General features: G+C 39.0%; 1 protein-coding gene across 4 annotated transcripts in view; it reads left to right on the top strand.

Moving 5' to 3' along the window:
- VEZT (vezatin, adherens junctions transmembrane protein) overlaps nt 1–14,456 on the top strand; it is a 60,321-nt gene extending 45,865 nt beyond the window's left edge. For 2 of the 4 annotated variants that reach the window (XM_048300250.1, XM_048300249.1), the window contains exon 12: nt 3,022–14,456. In XM_048300250.1, coding sequence (XP_048156207.1) covers nt 3,022–3,602 — 581 coding nt within the window. In that variant the 3' untranslated portion in view covers nt 3,603–14,456. Of the gene's footprint in view, nt 1–2,240; nt 2,980–3,021 lie in introns of those variants that run through there. The other 2 variants (XM_048300253.1, XM_048300252.1) reach the window with 1 other exon arrangement.
- The last annotated feature ends 3,942 nt before the right edge of the window (nt 14,457–18,398 follow it).

The raw sequence follows: 18,398 nt of genomic DNA, 5'->3' as shown, positions 1-18,398 counted from the left end.
TGTTCTATTTTATGAAAAACCCTCAAGGCTGGCACCATATCCAAGGATTCTGCCTCTGCCAGTGTCTACCAGAAAAAAGACCATGGATTGCAATTTCAGTAATTTACTGGGAACACAAAGTAACAGACCATACCTATTTATGAGACTGTCTCTTTTGACATAAAACCATTAAAAATATCTGTTCTTTATAACTTTGTTCTTTAACTCCATTAAGCTACAACTGTGGTAAAGGAGATCGCTTGACCATTGGTACTGTTTTTCTTCTTGTTGAGTTAAAAGCCCCTGAGACATCAGATTGCACCAGGGTCTGCTCTGGAGTAGGATTTCTGTATTATCCCTCTGGTGTTAGATACAACATCACACAACTCTTCACATAAATCTCTTAAAGTCTTCCTAACTGTTGGAGGAAGAAAGGATCCTACCTCCAGTTCAAGCCTTGACTGACTTGGTGACTCCTGCAGGAAGAGTTCTTGTCAGGAGAATTTGCCTAGGATATTTCCTTAAGTTAGCAGCTGATCCTTGGCCAGATCAGCATATCCTCAGGCCATCTGTGGCCATAGCTGGAAAGAGTCAGCTGACTCCTGTAGTTTGTAGTAACTGTTCACCAGAAAGCCTTTGTGGCTCATGTTGGTTCCTTTTCCTTTCCATGTATAGTTATTACATTGGTTTAGGATTAGAAATAAGATGGTGAGGAGGGAAGAAAGTATGATTTTCTCCAGCTGCATGGGACTAAACATGAGGGCAGTTCATGAAAGTAATTAATATTGTCTCCTTTTGGCTCAGATTGTGTGTGTCTAATCTGACAGACTGATACGGACACTAGATATAACATCTTCTACTCTTTTTTAAGGAAGAAACACAAGTCAGTAAATATGATGTAATGGACCCTGGCATAATATGGTTTAATTTATCCATACAGAAGTCAGTCCTTAAAGAGACATTTTTATGGTCTTTGCACATTTCTGACTTGCCTTATCTCGAAGGTTTAAACCCAGAAAGCTTCATATTCTTGTCTCCATTGGCCCAAGCCAATGGATGGCCATGATACCACTTTTCCATAGTCCTCTTGAAGCTTGCTTTTACAGGACAATCAAATTCCAGAAGTCCTGTATTTTCCTTACTTGCGATTATTGTGGAAAAAGATCCTGAAATATTCAAAGACTTTAATCTGTTAGTCAAGGCACCCAGCTAGCCATTACAACTTGTCCTAATGAGGACATCAGCATTTTTGGTTTGTTTAAGCAGGGGCTGGTGAGGGTTTCCACATAAGAGGTCAGCTCCAAACAAGTTGATATGTCTCAAGAACACAGCATGAAGTCAATTGGTGATGATAGGTTGGATTCTGGAAGAAAAAAATACCATCTTAGCAGAGCACTAGACTAAAGCAAGTTTTCAAGGCCCAGTACCGTGTTAATAGTTCTTACAGTCTGGGTAGTAGGTAGTTCATGGGAGTGCAGGTAAGCTTATGTTCCTGGTCCTTTGGCCTCCTGTTGGGCCACTAAATGGAAGTGCTTTTGAAAAGGTCTGCTAAGTTGTTAGTGGCTTTGTTTCCATTTGTCAGACAGTGTAAAACAACTTTCTTCTGGTGCAAAATCACTTCTAGCCTTTCCCTAACCTCTCCCCTGCAAAAAAGTTCTTTCTGTCAGTGGTTGTGTTGTATCCAGCTGTTTCCCCTTCTCCCACCTTGTCCATAAGCAGTTGATATATAGCTATTTATCAGACTTGGAAAGCCATGCTCTCAAAACTGATGAATTTCACCCTGTTTATTAACTTGTCAACTCCACATATTGGCCAGCTACCAATCTCAAGTATCTATTTTTGGAGGATTTTTGCCTTTCAAAGTATTCTTTGGAGGAAGGAGGCAAGAAGTTTGCTCCCAAATAAGATTACTGTGCATATTCCTGTCTCTTCAAAGAAATGGGCAGAAATAAGTAGCAGCATATTTTTTATGGGACAGGTAAAGAACTACCCCACAAACAACTGAGACAAGTCTGGTGCAGTGCTCCTTTGGTATGTAAGCCTTTAAAGCAAACAGTACAATACACATTCAACTCCACAGTCTTTCAGTGTGCTAATAACAATAACTATCAATGTGACAACCATAATGATGTGCCTGCATTCAGCTAGCTAAAATGAATATTTCTGAAATAGGATGCGGTTGAAAAATCCTAATACCGTAAATTTTGTTTCCCGTTAAAAGTTTGTGTATTTCCCAGAGTTATTTTCATCTCTGCTTACAGGGGTAAAGTCAGAATGGAATTAGAAAGGGAAATGCAACTTGGGAATCTGCTGTTGCCGCTCTCATTTATGTTCGTGCTGCTGCTATAATGGAGCTGCTGCAGTTTAGGGAATCTGTTACTTGGAAGTGGACATTATATCGTTTTCTTAAAACGAAAGACGTCTGTTCTTCAAGGAGTGATTGTACCGAGTTACACTAACCCTTAACACTGGGAGGAGAGACTTCCTGGCAAGCATCCCGTTGCTGGCAATGGGACTCGCTGCTGCTACTAACTTCAAGAGAGGCTAAATTAAACCACACTTTATTTGTGAGGACACCTGACCTGACTCTGTGAATACATGTTGTATCTGTATGTTGTGGTGTATGAGATCAGATATTGCCTATAAGGACTTTCTCATGTACCAGCTGTCTTTAATGGACTAGGTAAACTTATTCACAAGAAGACAGTTAAATCTGTATGCAGTACAGTAGTTTTACTTGGGTTTTGCTTTAACACTGAATACATCTTCTGTGTTTGATGGTGGCTTTAAACCATCAATTTTGTGCTGTCTCTTCACATCACAGATTTTAAGGAATAGTTACAAGTAGTTGTCACATTTCACTCAGCTTTGTGATTAGAAAACACTTTTATTTTAAGTTCTGGAGTGGGTTGTATTTCTGTTGTTTTGGGATTTTTTAAAGTAATTTTGACCCTTATAATCTTGCATCTTTTCAGGCAAATAAATTACTTATATATAGCAGCTTGCTTTTAGTTATCATTTAATTTTTTCCCCCTTTTTAAGCTGCAGTGAAACCCTTGTCTCCTGTAGAACCACTGAAGCTACTAAATAATGTGGAATCACATATGAATTCAGATACAGAAAAGCAGGACTGCATCCAAAGTTGTGATAAATCTGAAGAAAAAGACTCTAATCCAGAAGTGAATGCTGCTGATAAAAGCAGGACAGAATATTTGTATGAAGATCCTGAGATGGAGAAAAACAAAGACAGTACAGCAGATGAAGATGTTTCTATGGGGGCTGAAAAAAGAATGTATTATCAGTGTGAAGGGGAAGCTGAAGAACTCAAGCCAAGCAGTGTGGATGGAGTAGAGGCTTCACAGCCTCCCTCTAAGGATGCATTACATTCAAAAATCAAGGATAGGCTGGCCCAGCTCCACATATCAACAGATTTTAACTTCACATCTGGTCTGGCTGCACAAGTTGCTGCCAGGTCTTTCACTTTTACTACAATGCAGGAAGAGACTTTTGGAGATGATGGGGAAGAGGAGGAGGAGGAGGAAGAAAAGACACAGGAGAATGAAGACCTTGTGGAGAACTGTGAGAATGAAGAGAGAGGCTCTGAAAGTGAAGCAAAAGTATAAGCCTGAGCTGAACTTTATTAAACCAACAGCAGGCAATTTGATGGGAAAAAAACTAAGGTGGGGGGGTTGAAGTTGAAAATACTGGATGGAAAAAAAGGAGACCTAAATATAATACATCATGTTCCCTAAGACTGATACACTAAATAGGACTTCTAAATATATTGAAAATTTGCAGGTAAGAGAAGTTTAGGCTACATCCAAGAAATAGATGGCTGTTCCCCTTTTAAGATCCTAGTGATGGGGGTTGGAATTTACCTTTGTGTTTTCTGTTTTATTTATTTATATTTTAACATATTGTGGTTTTTTGTTTCTAAAAAGAAGGAAAAACAATGTTTTGATTTACAACAGACTCCATTTTTTTGCTCTTTGATTTTTTTGTCATGGTATCAATGTTCGTTCCAACAAAAAAGCCAGAACATTTCTTTTGGAAGAACCTGAACTGTTCCCTGTGATCTTCCCTCACCACTTTCATTTCACTTCTTGTGTCTGCAGCGTGTTGACTAAGCCACGATAGGCATTTGTGATTCTGGAACTAGTGATGTGGCACCCAGCTAAAACGTAGGATTTTAAATAAAAACTTGAAAGAGCTAGTATTTGATGTGTCCTGGGGTATGGGACTGAGATAGTATAAAGTTAGTCATGCTTCATATTAAGGTTTATTTAGAATTTTATGAAGGGTTAATAAATGATTTCTTCAAGTTGTAATTCATGTTAGAGAAATGTGTTGTAAGTAAATTTTAGGGAAGGTTATAAGCACACCAGTAGAAAGTACTATAGACAGCTAGAAGCTGTCTGTTGGATTGACAGAGATGAGAAGTAAACACCTATTTATTAAGCCAGCTATTAATTATTTGTTAACCTTTTGTAAATTGAACCTTAATGTAATCGTTTGATTTGATACAATGATCGATTGTACATTTTTGCTTATGTCCCGAAGTAATTTTCTTAACGGAAATTATCTGAGAGCTTAACAACATACAGTATTTTGTTTGAACACTGTACTTGCTTTTCTCTAATGCTCTTTCACTTTTCCTTAGATGACAACTTTAACCTGCAGGATTAAGAATCCATGAGAGAACTACAGTTGTGTATTTTGTTTCTTGTAACTTAGTTAACTGATGATGAAGTCTGGATGTTTGGTATGAGGTTATGCAAGTTGCTTTTTTTCTCTGTGGTGGTGTTACAAGGAGCAGGAAACTGATGCTCATCTCACAGAGGAGCTGGATAATGGTTTCATTTCACTCTCTTCCTTTTGCTCTCTGACACAAAATGAAGTAAAGTTCCCATGTCTCTAATGGCAAGAGCACCACTTCTTTGTGTGGAATACTCTACTTGGACCTGGATACACTTCCAGGACAAAACACTACATCAGTTACTTAGAGTATTTATTGGGTTTTGCAGATTCTATAGAGTAAAGGGTTTTTTAGATGCTGGTGGTGCAGAGCAATATCTTTCCTCGGATGCTGTCATGGGAAGTGGGGAAGGTACTGCAGGTCAGCAGATTAGGGTGGAACTCTTGACGGTATGTCAGAAAACAAGTGCTTTCTTTCAACCTCCCTGTCCTCTATTAGTGATTTTGCATGAACACTGTGAAATATGTGGACTTTTTCACAGATGGCAAAGAGGGAAATACCAATTGATAGGGAAGGGAGTATGACTTACAGTGTTCTTTCACTGTATGATGCCTGTCTTCTCCCTCACACACCGGTTTTGGGAAGAGAATGTTTTGCCGTTTTTCATTGACCAGTAACACTGTGTTCTGTGCCCTTTATTTTGTGTATGTGACTGGAAGCTGAGTGGCTGATGTCTTGAGGAGGTTGTAGAAAAAAAATCAGATGCTTTTCATAGTGTATTCAGAAGATAAGCTTCCTCTTAGTGGTAGAGTATATTCTTCTGTAACCTGTAAAGATTAGGCTAAGATGATGAAACACTTTTATTTTCTCTGTGGTAAGCAATTTTTTTTACCAAGTCTAGAACAGCTGCTTTGGATAGATTGTGTTTGAAGCATTGGCCATGCTTCTGAAAAAGTAGTCTTCCTCATTCTTGACTTGAGATCCTTGAGTTCACAAAGTGCCCAGATATTTTTTTGTTCCTAGATAAATGTTCTGACAGCCTAAATGTATCTTCCATTAATATTTTTCCATGAACTCATCCACCATCATCTCACGGTCTGATATTGTGTATCCCAGAAAGGGTACTCCTGAACTTTTTCTATGGGATCCAAATAATAGTTTACAGCGTGTATGGCTATGATACCAACTTGGAAAGATGATCACATTTAGGATATGAATTATCACTGTGCTCAGTTTTAGATGAAGTCAAGTAGTAGCCTGAGTTGCATTGGTACTGAAATTGGTGACAGATCTCACATTTATAAAAGCTGCTATCACTTTATTCCTTTGCTGCAGGCCTTAGTAAAAATCCTGGAGAATCTTCTGTGGTGGCTCACTTGGGACCTAATTTTATCATCGGCTGGTCTTGGTAATGAAACTGGCCTAAAAAACCTCATCCACCATGCGTTGTTCATTTTCATCCATCAGCTGTGTCAGCACGGGTTTTTGTGGCCATGTTATAAACCAGTTCATGAGTCCGCCTGGGTCAAAAATTCACCCTTTTTAGGCCTTTTTGCTTTTCACTATTCTTACTGCAGCGATGCAGTAACAGCAGCTATCTCCAAACAGCTGTATCAGCATGTACCATGTTGCTGGCCTGAGACTCAGGATTGCCCATGTCTACATTATTGCCAAAGATGGTGTAGTGTGATATTACAGCTTGACATTAGACGTGGCTATGATCAAACAATGACTTTTTGGAGGAAGTCCTGATCCTACTTTGAACAAACAGATTTTCTACAAGCAATTTAACTGATTTTCATGGTCTTACTTAATGCAGTATTAGAAGTTGCCACGTATGAACACCTGGACTCACTTGTTTTCTCTGCCTCTCATCACTTCTGTATAAAACAGCCATCAGGTCATTTATTTTGATCTATTTAATATTCTCCTTGAAGAAAAAATATTGCTAACAGAGTACACAGCTCAAAGCCTGACTTCTCTTGATTTGATAACCAGGTTCCATCTATGTATGTCATACACTCTGTTATGATCCCAATTTCCTCATAATTATGTCATTTGAAATGACTATATATACATGCTGTAGGTTCCTTCAGGAACCTGACAGATCTCTTGGCATAATTTATTGCTGCATTTAAAATAATGTTTATGAACACACCGAAGTGTGCATTAGCTCTAATGAGTTGTCTTAATATATTGAGCATGTCAAGGTCTGAGTGCTGTTCTGTGTTGTTTGGCTCATTACCTGAGATAGGGATTTTTGTGAAAACAGAACATTTGCTTCTTAGAGCTTTGTAACTTTTGGAGACATTTAGCAGGAAGTCCATACTAAATTATGGGTTATGATGAGGAATATCAGCAGCCAAAATCCTTTGTGAAGAGCAGAAATAACAATAAATGCATTTTCCCTATCCCATTTCCAATTAGCAGTTCTGTGAAGTAAAGAAACAAGTAATTATATAGGGTTAAATAATTTCTTCTCCTTCTGTCCTACCTGGAAAGCACTCCAAAGACAGTATTTGCTTCTTGGATTGGATTGCAATGTAACACTACATCTTTTATATCGCTTCACTTTACAGCTAAAGATCTAGGTAAAGGCTTAAATCTAGGCAAAGATCTGTGATAAGAAGGTAACTTGTCCCTGTTGTTAAGTGTATGTATTTATGACAGAAATTAAACAGTTGTGTAATGGAAGCAAATGTAGAGACTTACAGATAATAGAGCATCTTTCAAATGCAATTAAATGTGCCTCTGTCAACTACAGGCAAGATTTGCAAATGTGAGGGCTTCTGCCATCAGTCATAGCAATGAGACAGTTTTACTCCCAGCAGAGGATTGCTGGACATCACTGAATCTTGTACATAGTTTTTTAAATGCAATATGGAAACATGTAGAGTAGCCAGTTTTATTCAGATTTCAGACTTCGTCCCAAGCACACCTGTCTCTGTGTGACTGTTTGTTACAATATTGGAAATTTTATGTTTCTCAGAAGTGTAAAATTTGCAACTTTCTCATTAATTTGTTTGGTAATAAAAAACCAGTTATATGGTGGACTGTATGGGGTTGTTTGCCCACACTGAATTTTGTAATCTTGTAGGTTATCCCTTTCTTCATTTTTTCCTTTTTTTTTTTAACAGGAACAAGAGGACAAGTACACTGAACTGCCCTTGTCCTTTAAACTGTTTCATGAAGGGCAGCTGTTGTCCTGCAAGTGGCTTGTTACCAGGGCTAATTGCTTTTTAGAATTACCAGGGTTTCATACTGTCTCATCTGAAAAAGCAAGCAGAATGTGAGAATGGCACTTGGTCAGTGTAAAGGGCTCTGGGATCTTGTCTGTGACAGGGACTAATAGCAGATGCTGAGGGAAGAGTATTGTGCAGTGATACTTCTCCAGGCTATTCCTCAGCAATTTGTGGCTCAGGGACTTCTTCACCCAGTGGTGATGGCTGTCAGCTTAACAGGTTCTGATGGAATCCTTTTCCCATAAAATTGCTCAGCCTCATGTTTGGTCAATTATTCCTGGTTCCAATGCCAGTATGTGGTCATCTTTGCATCATCATTACCGTCTTGTACACACAAGAAGATTTGTCAATAAACTTTCTTGATTTTCCACTTTCTTCAGTCCTTCTGCAGAGGTCATGTTTTCTGCCTTTTGTTTGCTTTCCTTAGAAATCTCTCCAGTTTTTGAAGTACAGTGACCAAAGTGTGGTGCAGTACTCCAGACTAACCGCAGCAGTATGGAGTACAGAGTAATAATCACCTCCCATAAAACACTGAAGCCTTCAAATATATTTTAGTCCATATAGAAAGAAAAATCTTTTCAGATCTTTTACCCCTAGCTATTAGGATGGGAAATGAAAATATTTGGTCTGATGTAGGAGAAATATTTATTCACTGTCAGCGGGATTTGGCTGGACAATGTTTTTCTTTGCTAACAAAACAAAAAGTTGTTAAATCAAAATGATCTCCCAACAGCTGCCACCTGGTCTAACACAAACTAAAGATGCCAAACAACACTTGTTAAAATTTCAGCTTGACTTTTCAGAGCTTTTTTTGGTCTCTGATGAATAAGCATGTATTGCAAAATTTATTATCACACAAGAAACATGGCAGTGGATATAGGGATATCAGAGACCAAACTGAAGGCCTCTGTGGCTAATTTTTAAAATGCTTGGTGGTGTGCTTTATTCATTTTCTCATTATATTTAATTCCTTCCTGTATATGTTTTTATTTTGCCACCTTGGATTTTAAATGTTAAAAAATACATTTGATTATTCGACTTGGAAATTTGTGCAGAAATCAGATAAGTGGTAGTGGTAGTGTAAGTGTGATAAGACAGGGTCATAGCTAGGGGTGAAATCTACCTCCCATGAATTTTGCTTTGTAGATGGATAAAGCAATCTGGCTTGAGCTACAGCTGGATATGAAACTGTTCTCAATGTGCTGCCTCCCCTCACACTGCCATGGCTCAGGTTATTGGCAGGTTATCAGAACACAATTGGGCTCAACAGGGTGGTGAGCGCACTGTTAGCCCACGTTACACTTTCTGAATTGAACACAGGATTCCGAAGAAGTGACTGCAATTTAGTAGACAAGGAAAAAGTTTCTCTGTTAAAAGTGGCTTATTTTAAAAGGGTTGCATGGCACCAAAACTTGAATACTTTCACGTGATCAGCATATTTTGATCCTTGTACCTTCTCAGCTTTAAATCTTAAAGGCCTCATGGACTGTGCGTTAGGGGATGCAGTTCTATGGCAGCTTAAATCACTTCATGGCCATGAAATCCCAGTCCTTTGTCTAGGCTGGCTTTTGTAACCACTTAGTGATTTAGGATATGGATAGGACTGAAAGCGCATCAGTGCTTTAACTTGCAGCTGGCTTCCTCAATCATAATGAGGATGATGCCAGTAATTATTTTCCTCATTCATTTTGATTCCTTTTGTTGTTGTTGTTGTTGTTGTTGTTGTTGAGGCCTAGGCTGCCCAAGACCATTTGTGTCTTATTCCCAAAAGTTTCTAGGAACTGTTTTTGATACTGCCAGTAAAACTGAAATTATTGTGCATGATTTTTTCTACTTACTGATTTCACCCTTCTGGACCCTCTGGCACCCATGGTCCTCTCCCTTTACCACCACTCTTTAAGAGGTTCAGATTTTAAAATAACACACAAATTCTTTTTACATGTATTTGTAGCAGGAATGTCTAGATCTAGAGTTGTGTACTGACTTTCTCACTTGACTTGAGAACTGAAACAGAAGGTGGACACCATAATGGGCAGCAGAGAGTCAGAAGAGAAATAATAATGTATAGCAGCTCAAATTTATACCACACTCTTGGTGTACATTGGCTCTTATAAGTAATTCTGGCTTACTGAAAAACATTTTAAAGTTGCATTTTAAAAATAACTGCAATTTTAGTACAAGGTGCCAAAATAAGTGTCATTAGTTGGCTTGATTTGTGCTCAAATCTTAATATTTAAAGATTGCTTCCTGACCTTCACCAGCTGCATGGATGAGAACTGAAAATAATCTCAGATTTCCAAAAGAGAGGGTGAGCAATCCTTTCCGTTACTTTGTGCTATTAAAGAAAGGTCCATTCCTAAACAAACGAAAAGAGAAACATCAGTGCTTAATATCTTCAGTAGCCATTACTGACAGAGAATCATTCATTTGATCTCAAGAGAAGCACCATAAATGCAGGCTATTTATAATGCTTGATATCTGTGTTTCAATAATAATAATAATAATAATAATAGGCTTTAACTGTGTTATGGGATAAAAGCCAGAAATCTACAAACTGTCCTGTAGATCTTTCATCCAAAGGCACAGCTGGTGAAATTTAAACAAGTTCCTGTTGGCTGTTCCTGCACTGCTCAGTATGACATTGTACTCCAAGTTTTTCATGTCCCAGCGTGGGTGTTCATGGGTGGTCTGCAGGCACCTGTGTGCTTGAGGTCTGCAAAGCTTGCAGTGATCACGGAACAGTGCTGAGTGAAACCTAAATGGGAACAGGATGCTTCACAAGCATTTTGCATTTATTGTCTGTCTTTCTCTAGTGCAGCATCCTTGCCATATGCAATCCCACTTGTGAACTTTTTCCTTCCCACCTTTCCTTTTCATAAGCCACACAAACCAATTGGGGAGGATTTTATAGTTTGTTTTTCACCTATGGGGCTATCTGTAATGCACCAGGTAAATCATCCCCAACAAAAACTTAAACATTAGTGGCCAAACTGCAAAAGATGGGGCCTGGGCTGGAGAAGCTCTTTGGGTTTGACCACTTCTGGGAAGGGTTCTCCTGAGGTGGGTGACCACAGGAGTGCTGAGCTAGCTGCGATGACTCTGCAGGTGTCTTTCAAAGCTCCAGTTTTTACTAGGTCTGTCCTTTTCTCCAGTGGTCTCTCTTTTCCCTTGTAGCAACTTTCAGCTCTCTTCCAGCATTGTGTTGTCAGCTGCTGAGGAATTTGGCCACTTTTTTCCTTCATTTCTGAGGCCTTTGTCTAAACTTTATGAAATGATAGGCTAGAGGGAATCCACACCAAGGTGCTGCTGTGCATTCTCAGTCATAAACTCATAAACAGAAGGGTTCTTAGGGCTGGTGCAATGTCTGTCCTGACATTCCTTCCAGGGAGCTTTGACCTACTTTTCAGCCTCCTATTTCTTCCTGGACTTCAGAACATTCACTTCCGGGAATTTTCTTCCCAGGTTAATGATTATTAGATGGTAATGCCTCGTCAGCAAGACTGCCCTCTAACACATGTTCCTCATTACATGAGCCTTACTTGTTCTTTCCCACAGGAGGGTGGCACAGTCATGGCTGAGCCTGCCTTCCCCTACACAAGGTTGCTGCTTTCAGCAGTAGGGGCTGAACACACACTCTCCATCCGCTATGCCAATGTGCTCTGTCTCCACAGCTGTCTGGTCTTGAGCTCAGGAAGTGCTGGGATCTAGCAGTTGTGCTTAAAACCTTTCCCACTGATAAAGAGCATGTGTTTTCAGAATACAAGTATTACTAAATCTCTCTGAATTGAACCATTTTGAATTTTTATTTAGGAGCAGAAACTAATAATTTCTTGATTTAAGGGGTTTGAATGAGCTTTATAAATATATATATACATATATACACACACACACCCCCCACTTCATAATGTAAATGTGTATTGCCAGGTATCCCACTGCAAGGCTTGTCTAGCAAAGAGGTTGTATTTTTCTCATATCAAACTATCCAGTTGCTTACTTGAAAGGTAAACAAAAACTTGATTCGTGCTATCTAAAGGAAAAAGAATTGTGTTCTACCAAGCAGACTGTGTGGAGGTATTTCAAACCTGATTTTACACCTCTTATTAGAAAAGCTGCTTCACTTTGTTTTCACTTATCAAGGCTTTGCACCTGAGCTGCTGTGAGTGCCTGTATGCCCATCTGCCCTGTCTTAAACATGTAAACAAATACATGTTCCCCAACATCTCCTGCTTTCTAAGTCTTAGCACTTCCCAAAACAGGACCTAAAGGCAGCATAGATTGCCAAGGAACCACAGGGAAGGGAAAGAAAACAATCTTGATAAGCTGCTGCTTAATTGGCTAATAAATGAGAGCTGAAATACAAGAGGAAATGTTCAAAAGAACAAACTGCAGCAAGAGACTTCTGGCAAGGCTACAGAGGGAAATCACATGATACATTCTGAAGTTTGCAGACACTGGGAAGGATCCACAATTTCTTGTCCATGTGGAGACAGGAAACGCTCACCAGACTGGTAGTCTCTTCTGCAGCTTTTTAAAAAAGCCTCTATTTTATCTACGTTTCATTTCCACAGAAAGACTCGGTGCTGCGATCTCTAGCTGTGTGTAATCAATCTCTGTATCTCTTTAAGTTCTGTGTGAAGTCAGTCTCCTTCCTTCCACTGCACTGAAAACCCGGGTGCTTTGGCTCTGTAGGAGCCTCTCCTGCACCCGCCCTGCCAGTTGCTGATGCTGCTTTAAACACAGTTCATTTGATCGGCCTCAAGGAGGTTTAGATCAAGCAGGTCCTTAAAGCAGGTATGAAGCCTGGGGGCTGGCTGTGTTAGGTCTCCAAGAACTCAAGTTCTGGGTTGGACATAGGCAATAGCGGGAAGACATTCCTGGATGCTGACCTTTTGTTGTAAGAGGGTTTCCTGCCTATGATAGTTTCCCAAACTCTTCTGTTTCTCTTTTTTGTCCTTTCGTTTACCTCCATCCTTTTTCCCATGGATATGAATCAGGACCTAAAGTCTTTTTAACATGTTTAATCATGTAAATCTACTGTAATGCTAACCACTTTTAAGGTCTTTTTGGTTGCTATTATTCCTTCAGCATGTGTAATAAAATTCTGCCTCACTACTGCCTGTATTCTTTTTTCTCTTTATCCTGTATCCCTGACAGTTGCCTAGGTGGAGTGAATGTGGCTTATCCATCCTCCAATTAGTAATGATTGGATGGAATAGAGAATACTTGTACCGGGATGCATAAATGCTGTATGAGCACTTTGCTTGATTTTTTTATGCAGAATTTTATTTATAATTCTACTTTCATCCTGAAGATGAAATTAATTTTAAGCAATCCTGGCAATAGTTTCTGCAGTATTTTTTGCTGACTCCTTAGTACAAGCACTTTAGTAATGAGCACTGGTTACTCTTGTCTGAGTAAGTGATGACTGAAGAAAGAATGTTTTTCTGTGTGTCATATGCTTCCTGTTGCACCTTCCCATCATCCTTCAGAGACCTGTGTGCTGTGGCAACTGTTAGCAAAACCCCTTTTAGCATCACCTAAATGCCTGTGTAGGTGGGGCTTTAGGAAGAGAATAGTGTGTCAATTGAGGACACTGGTAGCAGGTAGATCTTTAATCCAGGAAGGGGCTTAGGTGCTCTGCAGGAGATGTATTCTACTTGTGTGTGACTCCTAAGAGACAGACTTCCTTTGTACGCTTCAAAAGTGCCAAAAGAGCGGCAACAGGACAGACTGGCTCCTTTTATCTGGAGCTTTGTGACTCCCTCATAATGCTTAGACATTTTTATCAGAACTTATCCAAGGCTGTGTTCTGCTGCTGTTAGGAGCTGTGGCTGATGCACACCTCTTCCTGTAAACATTCCCTGATTCGGTTTTACAGTTACCAGCTGTTGACCACTCATTTCACTTAGGTATGACTCAGTCTCACCTAATTCACATCCCCAGGAAGGCAGGCTTAAAAGGTTACTGGGAAGAAGGGAAATAATTTCATCATGAAAGGCAAGAGGAAACTTGGTGAGGCAGGAGAATTTTTTCTTAGCTTTTGAATCTTGCTGCCAAATTGGTTCATAATTCATTGTGCAAAAGGTCTTGCTTACTGTTTGCTGTTTTCAGGTTTGTGTGTTTGTTTTCATATTGAATACTGAATAGATTCAATTGCTGCTGTTAGGAGATGCCTGTCTACCAAAAGGGATCAGTAATGTTTTCTTTTACTTGGAGACTTTTTGAATTCTAAATTGCCTGTGTGTATATTTCATAATGTACCATATACAAATATTCTTCAGGAATTGATACTACCATTTCAGTCAATATTTTCTATGTTAGAACTGTACGTTTCCTATACTGCCAAGAATGTATATATATCTATGAAGACTTAAGATTGTATCTTTTTGAGCAAGCCTCTTTCTTCAACCATCTGAAACTGTCTTCCTGCTTCTCAAGTTCTCTGCTGATTTATTAGACCCTTGTGTTATATTGTGTACTTTTTGTATCAGTTGTACTGCTGTATTTCTTCTTTCTCTCATTAAAACCTGTTCTTCTCATCCTTCTATTGTGCTGCTTCATATTGGAATAACTCACACCATATCGAGTAATCTGATCTAGTGTAGTGGGTCAGCCTGAGGTGGAGCTAAACCAGTCCTAAAAAGCCAGTCATTCAGACTTCTGTTGTATTGTTCCACTGATCCCAGCATGTAATCAGCTTTATTGTATAAGCTTTATTTTGCAGCATAGTCTGTACTTGTATAATATAGTAAAGAAGAAACCTGGAATGGGACAAGACACAGAAAATGTACTGAGAGATGAAGTCCATAAGTCTTATGGATGCTTGTTTCTGCTGACATTCACTAAGAAATTGGTGGGCTTCCTGAGGGAAGCAAATGTTGAGGAGAGATTTGGAAGAGGATTCCAAGGGCAATTTTTTTCCTAGAAATGTGGCTGTCAACTTAAGTCAGTCAGTCATCTGTGCCATCTCCATGCTTAATTCATCTTACAGATAAATGAAGAGGAAAAAAATGAATGCAGCTTAGGACCTGTTTGCTTACTTCCATTAAAGAAACAGCTCATTTACAAACAAGAAAATGCTACCTCCCAAGAAATCACTCCATGAACAGATAGAGAAATGATAGTGCTTTTTTTAACCTCCCAGGGAAAATCAAGATTTTCAGTGTTTCACTGAAATGATGCTAATCCCTTTTTAGCAGTTCAGTATCTTCCCTAACCTGAAGCTCTCAATAGTATCTGTTCCCCACAGAATGGTATGCAGGAGGAAAGAGTTCAAAGGACCTGTACACTGGGCCCAAGGTATTGAAAGAAAGGAAGTGAACAGAACATGTATGTGCACCTGTGTGTTGAGTATATGGCAATTTTTGAGGCTAGGACATCATCTGGCAAGATGGGAAAATACCAGAAACTTCTGCTCTTGGAAACTTAAGGATGAAGTTAATCCCATCTTCAGCAACATCTTCATAATTACGGTAGTGCATGTGGAAATAGCTGTGTCACCTAGCCTTGGTTTTCACACAGACTCTTCATCACCCTCTCCTTCATTAAAACTATTCCTGTGCCCACATTTGCACCTGTGCATGAAAGAACCCCATGGAATGTCCCAGTCCATTTAAGGATTTCTTGTCATGGTGGTGTGATAGCAAGAAGCAGAAACACACATGCAGAATAACCACCCTGGCCCTGACCACACCTGACATGGGTTATATGTAGGCAAATGCCAGTCTGTGCAAATGCATACATTAGCTATTTGCTTCTAAAGTTGCATTTAGGGATGATACCACAGTGGGAAATCTTAAGGAAAATTCTAGTGTAGAGAAGAACTAGCACAGCGAATTCCACAGGCCAGCGTAGCCTTTTCAATCGCTCACAGAAGCGTTCGCAAAAACACTCAGCCTAAAGCTGATCTGTCCAGACTTCAGTGAGGAATACTTGACTTGGAGAGAAAGCATGGCAGGCCAGTAATTAACATGTTGGAAAATGCTACTGTTAATTAGCTGTTATATTTAAACCCTGACTTCTCTACCACTCCACCAATTGCTTTGTGTGCATGTGACGTGACAAGCTTCCTTCAGAGACGAATGGGCTGCAGCTATAATACATGTCATTGTTCGATAGAAATGAAATACATTGTTTTGTTAAGTTAAAAAGAAGTGAAAGAAAGGAAGAGACTTTCCATGACCTGTCTAAGCTAGCTGAGAGCAGCTCAGTAAAAGACTGCACAATTCGTTTTGCCTATATTCTGTGTTCTTCTTTGTTGCCACTGCTATCAACTGCTTTATAGCTACTAACAGTAGCTTAATAGATCATCATCATCATGATCATCATTATCATTGCCTGCATGATATATTGGTTAAATCAATAGTGGAAAGCAGTGACCTCTGCATTCATGCCAGGCACTCTGAAATTCAGTTTGATTACTGGCTTGCATCACCCTTAAGTTGAAAATAATTACATGGTTCCCAAAAGCCATGCAGTAAATAAATTGCAGAAGTTGCAATTATTTCAATTTCTTGCCTGTGTTTATTTCTGCTTTGAAAACTTCTATGAGAGAGCCAACTGTTGAAGCATGTGCTTTAGCTCCTGGGAATGCTCCCTCCAGGAGCTGTATGCTCAGAATGAGGATGTGACATATTTGACCATCTCCTGCTAGAAGACAGCTGGCTAAAGTATTTGGTTCTTTAATTGCAATTAAATTTTTATGACTAGTGCCAAAATGTAAATATAATAGCCCATAAAACAAGTAAGTCTTGGTCAGACATGCACAAAGAAACAGGGGGTGAGCTCAGGACCTTCCTCTCTGTTTTGTTGTTTCCTCTTTGCCAGTAACTACCAGTAAAAATTCTGTGACTCAGCAGTTGGGTTTAGACAACCCAAACTGTTAAATGGGGCAGGAAGGAATATAGAAGATGGAGAATTTGTAAACACACCAAAAATGTCCAAGTACTTGATATTGAGACTGCTGTACTTGCTGCTCTGAGTCACACTGCTTTATATTTAAGAAACTAAACAAAGAAGCCAAAGGTCTCAGAACGAAATTATTAAAACCAATACTGATAGAAAGTAAAATACCTGAACATGAAATCAATTGGAAATAACCCATGTGATAATCATTCTTTGTCTTAGCTATTTTTAAGGTCTTTAGTAGACTTGCTGTACCCATTGATACCAGAGTTGGCAAAGAGCAGCTTTCCTTGGATGTACATCTGCCACAGAGAACAAAAAAACGCTGAATTGGCAAGAGCAACCTCTTATTCTAAATGAAGATGATAGATTGAAAAACAAAGAAGGTTGTTAGGTAGCCTGACTTACACTTTATTATGGCTTTGAGCTTTCACCTTTCATGACTTTTTTGTATAAATTATTTCATTTAAGAATTAAGAAATAAAACTCAGATTCTTCCAGTCCTTCCAAGATTTCCAAAGAGCATATGGGAGCGTACAAAACAACATTTTGCATGCTGCTTCATGGACTATCAAAACCCACCATCCATCCTGGTAACATTTCAGTTTAGGTGTGTCATAATATGACATATTTCAAGATGAACACAGGAAAGTCCCTTAGACATAGGAAAAAACAACTGTTTGTTTGGGTTTTCTCTTCATATGTTAATGAAATTTTTCTTTGATTTGTTGTTGTTGTTTTGTGTTTTTACTAAGGAGTAAAGAAGCATATCCTGCTTCTAAACTTTTGTAAGTAGCAATGAACTTTCCTGTTTAAATACCATATCTCTTAGGAAACTTTTCTAGAGAAGAAAGGTGACCAAGGCTATTTGGACAAGTGATTATAAACCTATAGGAATTAACTAGGCTTGATATTCAAAGCCATAAGTTTTCAAAGTGTGGGCAAAATCTGAAACTTTAGCAATTTTGTCTCCCTGGAAAAGTAAACCACAAAACTAAAGCTAATTCAGAGCTGTTCAGAAAGATCCAGAAACATTTCCCAACTCTTATTTCCACAGTTTTGAACTTGATTTTGATTCTGAAGTGAATTTCATGATGTCTCAATCATTTGAATGTTTCCTGAGTCTGGTATTTATAGATCACTATGACATCATGACATTCTCAACAAAGCAGATGAGTTAAAAGCCAAATTCTGTTTTGTGCTGGAATTCCTAAACAAGTCAGGTTAACGATGCACATTGTAGTAAGATGTCAACAAATGAAAGGAGGCAGCCTTCTGGATTTTCAGAGTGTTTCTATTCGCTCTGGGTTTTAGTCACAGTATCAACAGACTAGTCGATGTCCCCAGATTCAAAATTACCAGATAAAGTCAAATAAGAGAAATACTTTTCCAACACATTACAAAGACTGTTCACACAGATGTAACATACAATGTCAGACTTAGGGCTTGAGGAAAAGCCTGCTGAAATATTATCTATAAGAAGAAGAAAGGTGAGAGCAATAGCCTTTTCTCAGTTAGTGATGTAGTTGGGCCAGATTCATGCTGACATGAAGGCCCATGTCATTGTTCTGGCAGTG

The sequence above is a fragment of the Corvus hawaiiensis genome, chromosome 4, assembly GCF_020740725.1.
Source record: "Corvus hawaiiensis isolate bCorHaw1 chromosome 4, bCorHaw1.pri.cur, whole genome shotgun sequence".
Taxonomy (NCBI): Eukaryota; Metazoa; Chordata; class Aves; order Passeriformes; family Corvidae; genus Corvus; species Corvus hawaiiensis.
Note: the sequence above shows the minus strand (reverse complement) of the source record. Positions and strands in the feature narration are given on the sequence as shown.